This window comes from Myotis myotis, unplaced genomic scaffold (assembly GCF_014108235.1).
Source record: "Myotis myotis isolate mMyoMyo1 unplaced genomic scaffold, mMyoMyo1.p scaffold_m19_p_2, whole genome shotgun sequence".
Classification (NCBI taxonomy): Eukaryota; Metazoa; Chordata; class Mammalia; order Chiroptera; family Vespertilionidae; genus Myotis; species Myotis myotis.
In genome coordinates, this window is record NW_023416324.1 from 184,083,040 (window position 1) to 184,089,363 (window position 6,324).

The 6,324-nt window shown below is 38.0% G+C and overlaps 1 protein-coding gene across 1 annotated transcript in view; it reads left to right on the top strand.

Annotated features, from left to right (window-relative positions):
- Positions 1–5,927, top strand: part of SPATA16 (spermatogenesis associated 16) — a 200,709-nt gene extending 194,782 nt beyond the window's left edge. The window contains 1 exon segment of the mRNA XM_036352620.1: positions 5,667–5,927. Coding sequence (XP_036208513.1) covers positions 5,667–5,789 — 123 coding nt within the window. The 3' untranslated portion in view covers positions 5,790–5,927.
- The last annotated feature ends 397 nt before the right edge of the window (positions 5,928–6,324 follow it).

Genomic DNA, 6,324 nt, shown 5'->3' on the forward strand with positions numbered 1-6,324 from the left:
AAGTTTGCCCTAAGTCACATGCCAAGAACGTGCTGGAGCTGGGATTTCCACCCAGATTTATCTGTCTTCACAGTAGATCATGTCTCTGTCATGAACATCTTTTTGCTCTGAATAACTGAAAGCATCCTTTTGTTTGTTTTCTTAGTACTTTTGACTTTTACAATGCTTCTCACTCTCACGTGTTTTTTTTTTCTTTTCAATTTGGAGTTTTACATCATTTTGGCTTTTAGCCTAGGGCTAAGCTATTATATAAGCCCATTTTTTTTAACACATTCCTGATTATGTGGCTTTTTTCCATACTGTGTATTTGTCACTAATTAAACTCATTCTTTTTCCTAAAACTACTCATTGAGTTGTATTCCTTACCTCATTAAGATATGATCATGATCTCAAATTAGAAATTTCACAGTCATTCCTAATTCTGCCTGCCTTCTTATCCTAACCAATAATTTTTCATTAAATCTATAGTTCTTACTTTCTAAATGTCTCTTAAATCCTTGAATCAGGCCTTTGTTGTGTTTTTCATATCCTATTGCACTGGTCTCCTAATTGATCCACCTGCTTCTAGTTTCCCTTACTGCATTTCACTCCACACAATGACACCAGATTTATCTTTCTAACCACAGAGCTAAATATGTTCAACATTTTACAAGCTGACCCCAGTCTATATTTCCTACTGTACATGTCTCTACTCCCAGTCCCCTCATGCCTCTATCTATGCTATAAGCAACTCATCCCTATCAAATGGCCCAGGTTCTCTCACAACCTTGCTTGGGTGGATGGCTTTTCCTCTGTCTGGAATGTGTTTCTTTTTTTTTCTTTTTTTAAATATATTTTTATTGATTCCAGAGAGGAAGGGAGAAGGTGGGAGAGAGAGAAACTTCAATGATGAGAGAGAATCATTGATCAGCTGCTTCCTGCATGCCCCCTACTGGGGATTGAGCCCAAAACCCAGGCATGTGCCCCAACCAGGAATTGAACCCTGACCTACTGGTTCATAGGTCAATGCTCAACCACTGAGCCACACCTACTGGACTGAAATGGGTTTCTTGTCCTAGCAAAGACCTGGTTCCTGTAACCTCCACATTCCTGTAACCTCCATATTCCTGCAGATAACATTCACTGTTCTGACATTTTTGCTAACAGAGCTTTTTTGTACATTGTTCACATATAAACAGTTATGCATTAGTGTAATAGTAATAATTAACTTCCTCTCCTACATGAATATGAGTTCTTTATAGTCAAACATCTTGACATATTTGCTTATTGCCCTAGTACAGTACCAAATATATAGTAGATAATAAATATTTGCACAAAAATATGAATGTACTTTCTTTAAAATCTGGGCTGGCTAGAAATTTTTCTATAATATTGGTCAACCTGCACATTTCTTCCTAATTGATATTGTTTTGTAGTGTTAGAATTTTGAGATCTCTTATATTCTCAGGCTGTCTTCTGTTTTAGAGTTTCATAATAATCTTTCTTCTGACAGACTTTTGTGTATAAGAATGGAAAGGTCCTGAGAAACTAGTGGATATCCCTTACCTTTTTTATGTGAATATAACTGATAGCCGTATGAGAGCTGAGAATCTGCTTTCCTGAGACCTTTAGTTCCCCTCAATCATCTGACAGCCCAAAATTCTCTGCAAGCTCACTTGGTCAGCTGCCCATATCTCTGTAATGCCAAGTCTGCCTTTCCAAGGAAGTGGTATCCGCCCATTTTGCAAATGGGAAAATTAGACCCAGAATGACCAAGTAGACAATCTGACATAGTTAAGCAAGTAAATTCTGTACCAAAAAGAAAGTCTAATGAGGCCTCTGCTCCAAAACCTGGCTCATTTCCTTCTTTACATGCTTACATATTTCTTTGTGTTTTATTTCCCTAAGGGCTTTATAGAAATTTCTATCATTTGCAATCTGTTCATCTTAGTTATATGAATCTATTTTCTCTTCAACCAGCATTTTTCTTTCCTTGACTTTAAAAAAAAGAAAATAAAGAACCAGCTTTAGTAAAAACATGCTGCAGCTCTCCTACACTTCAGTAAGTATAGAAGCTAAAATGGGCTTACTTTACTGCTTACTGGGTCATTCATCTAATGGTGTACTCTAAGAGAATAATCTCTGATCTGAAAAATGTGAGGGCTCATCTTAAGACTGGACTAACTGATCTATGAATATAAGTCATGGCATTTTTTGGCTTGGTGTGTCCTTGGAAATTTCCAGGCTAACCCATTCCTCACCAACCTGAAGCTCAGAAAGACCAAATCACTTCTGTGAAGTCAACAGATCAGGGTTATAAGACAGACCAAGAGCAGAACTCAACAACTCTTACTCCTTATTCAGTGCCTTTTCTACCTCTGGCTACATTTAAGTGTGGGGACCACACCTTGTTATTACCTTGCCTTGAGAGTCTCAAAGCTAAACAGTACTAACAGAATCATGGCATATGAAAGTAGTGATTATTTAACTTGTAAGAGAAAAGAAAGCCTTCTGATATGCTCCAAACCAGGCATCACTTTGAGTATGGGAAAACACATTGGTTTCAGCTCTATTATCAGAAAGGAGGATTAATGAGGGTCTGCTATATCCTAGGTGCTGAAACAGTGGACAATATGGACCTATTTCTTGCCTTGTGGAGATTAAAGACCAGATGGGAAGACATTAGATAAATCATTATAACAATTAAGTAAAAAATTACAATATGCAAAGAAATGAGTGGGTTGCTATGGGAATATGTTACTGAGAGACCCAATCTGGTCTGGGCTATCCAGAAAGACTTCCCTGAGACACTGATAATTGAATTTTAAATTCAAAGGATGTGTAAGGGTTCAGATAGGAGTGTTCCATCAGAGAGCAGAGCATTAGGAGGATCAAGGGCGCAGAGAACACTGCACAGCTGTGCTCAAATAACTGAAAAATGAGCCATGGCTGAGGCACAGGGAGTGACATAAATGATCCTGATCACCCAGAGCAGTGTAAGCCATGTTTAGGGTGTGGGAGTCTACTTAAGTATTTTAAGCAAAAGAATAATGTGATTGGGATTACATTTTCCAAAGATCAGTCCAGTACCAATAGAATGGGTTGAAATGTCAGCAGGTAGACAACCAGGTAGGAGGTGAACACAGACAACCAGGTGAGACATTGCACATAGTTTGCACCAGGGGTCCTCAAACTTTTTAAACAGGGGGTCAGTTCACTGTCCCTCAGACCGTTGGAGGGCCTGACTATAGTTTAAAAAAAAAAAACTATGAACAAATTCCTATGCACACTGCACATCTTATTTTGAAGTAAAAAAGCAAAACAGGAACAAATACAATATTTGTATTTGCATGTAGCCCGCTGGCCATAGTTTGAGGACCCCTGGTTTACACCCTAGACCTTCCAGCTTAATTAGGCAATACTCTATTCCAAAGACACATCTGTGTTTCTTTTTTGTCTGTAATGTTCGTAATGAAAAGCAACATAGTCAACACTATTCTTTTGATTGATTGATTGATTGATTGATTGATTGATTGATTTTATTAATTTGATAGAGGAAGGGAAAGGGAGAGAGATATAGAAACATCAATGATGTGAGAAAATCATTGATCAGCTGCCTCCTGCATGCCCCCCTGGAGAATGAACGTGCAACCCGGGCATATGCCCTGACTGGAAATCAAACTGTTATCTTCTGGTTCATAGATCAAAGCTCAACCCCTGAGCCATGTCCACCAGGCAACAGTGTTGTTAATAAACCCAACTGAAAAAATAAATAAATAAATAAATAAATAAATAAATAAATAAATAAATAACAGCAGTTACCTAATGGGTAGTATAAAACAATTATCTTTCTGTATCATTGAAGAAAGCTTTTTGTTGCATTAGGATTATAGTTTTAAGTTGTATTTGAGCTAATTACAAACATTCTAATTGTAAAGAGCTTTGATTTAAATGATAAATTATCAGTGCATCAACTCAGCTATTGAAGTAACAATAAAGTGCCATCTATTATGTTTGTTTTGATTGTGTTCTATATTAATTTTTTACTCGTGGTTTTGGTATACGTTGGTTGATATAAATGTATGGAATACATAAAATAATGCATTGACTTCATGACAAGATCCAAAAATATTTTGTCAAATTATCTTGATGATTGCTGCAATCATCAGACATCATAAACAACAATGTGCCTTTGGAGAAATTTAGCTGAAGTAATTTTAAATTTTCAAAACAAATTGTTTTTATATAAATACGTTATCTTCTTTTCTTTTTTTTAAATCAAGGGACAGCTTACATCACCTGGGTGACATAAAACCTAAAAATAACAGATAAATTAGTGCTGACATCTATCATTCTCTTTTGGCAATCTGAACTCTCTTTGATATCACAATGAATGATAAATCAAGTGATTTAAAAGTAGAACTCAAAATTGAAAAATTGAAGTTGTAAGTGCTTTTTATCTTAAGTAGGTGATATTGTTCATGCACCTTGAGCTAACTTGATGACAATGAGGTTTTCAGCAAATGGCTTTAGGCTAATAAAATAAATGGGTTCTGACAACCAGGGTTAAGTATGAATTGTTGTATCTACAGACTTCTGGGGGCCCAACTCCGAATATCCTATATAATAAAAGGCTAATATGCAAATCGACCAAATAGTGGAACAACCAGTTGCTATGACACGCACTGACCACCAGAAGGGCAGACACTCAACACAGGAGCTGCCCCTTGGTGGTCAGTGCACTTCCACAGGGGGAGTGCCGCTCAGCCAGAAGCCAGCCTCATGGCTGATGAGCACAGTGGCAGTGGCTGGACCTCTCCCGCCTCCACTGCAGGCAGGCAGTAAGGAGTAAAGGGTCCTGAACTGCAAGAGCCTGGACTGTGAGAGGGATGTCTGACTGCCAGCTTAGGCCCGATCCTTCTGGATGTCCCCCAAGGGGTTCCGGACTGTGAGAGGGCACAGGCCAGGCTGAAAGACCCATGCCCCACCCCAACTGCACGAATTTCATGCACCAGGCCTCTTGTATGTAAATGGTTTTATTCTATAGTTCTTTCTGACAAATCACATAATACATTTAACCATCACTGAATAATTAGAAATTTTCTTTGAAGAAAGATGAATACTTTATTATTTTTTTAATACTTTATTTTTAAGAATTATTTATTTGTATTCATTATTTTATCTTATTCCCTGGAGTGTGGCATTTTTTTAAGAAAATGTATTTTTTCAAAATTTCCTTTTTATTTAAAGGAAATGGTTCTTCCTAAGACAATGTGGAATACTCATTTTTCTCCCAAGTTAGCCAGGGGCACACAAATGCAAGAATCTCTAATTTGAGATTAGTAGATTTGTGTCTTTCAATCTTTTTGATTATAGATTAATTTTTCACCATTCACTTCTATTTGAAATCCCTGGTTTTATTGACCATTAAAGACAGCCAGTGATTCTCATACCCAGGGGGGAAGACTGAGTGGTAAAGCAACTGCCCTCATGCCTGCTTCACATTCCTAACACAGGGGAACCCGAAATAGAGCCAGAAGGAGCCTTTTATGTTAATCGTTTCTGTCTCTACCAGTTCTGTCCCAACATGGACCTATATGTGTCGTTTAATTTTAAATACATCACCATTTTCCTACATATACAAAACCTAGGCAAACAACAACAAATCTTGTATCTATTTCTCCTAGGTTGGACGAGTTGAAGACTTTCTATACCAATTAGAGGATAATTTCTTAAAAACTAAGAAACTGAGAAATGCTCGAAGGCAGAAAACAAAAATGAAGAGGCTTCAGACAGTGCAGCAAAGCTAGTCACTGAGGAGCAGGCACTACTACAAGATGTCCCGGAGGAAGGGATGATGGCATCCCACCACCTGACAGTGACAGCTCATAACCGAGGCCTGTGGCCAAGGGAATGAGGTGGCGCTTCCCTTGGCTCATCTTTAGCAAAGACCGTCTATACTTCATTAATCTCAACTGGCAGCAATAAACGTTCTCAACAAATTTGACTTGATTCTTATTTAACTTCATCTTATTTAGTTAAGTACTTTATAAAATCACCATTGCTGCCTCTTTCACTTGCCTTGTTCTTTCAAAATTGACGAAGGGCCCGGCCAGGGTGGCTCAGTGGTTGAGCATCTACCTATGATCCAGGAGGTCACAGTTCAATTCCCAGTCAGGGCACATGCCTGGGTAGGTGGTGTGCAGGAGGGAACCAATCAATGATTCTCTCTCATCATTGATATTTCTATCTCTCTCTCCCTCTCCCTTCCTCTCTAAAATCAATAAAAATATATTTTTTAAATTGACTAAGGTATACCAGGACTACCTAAGTATGCTTACAGTG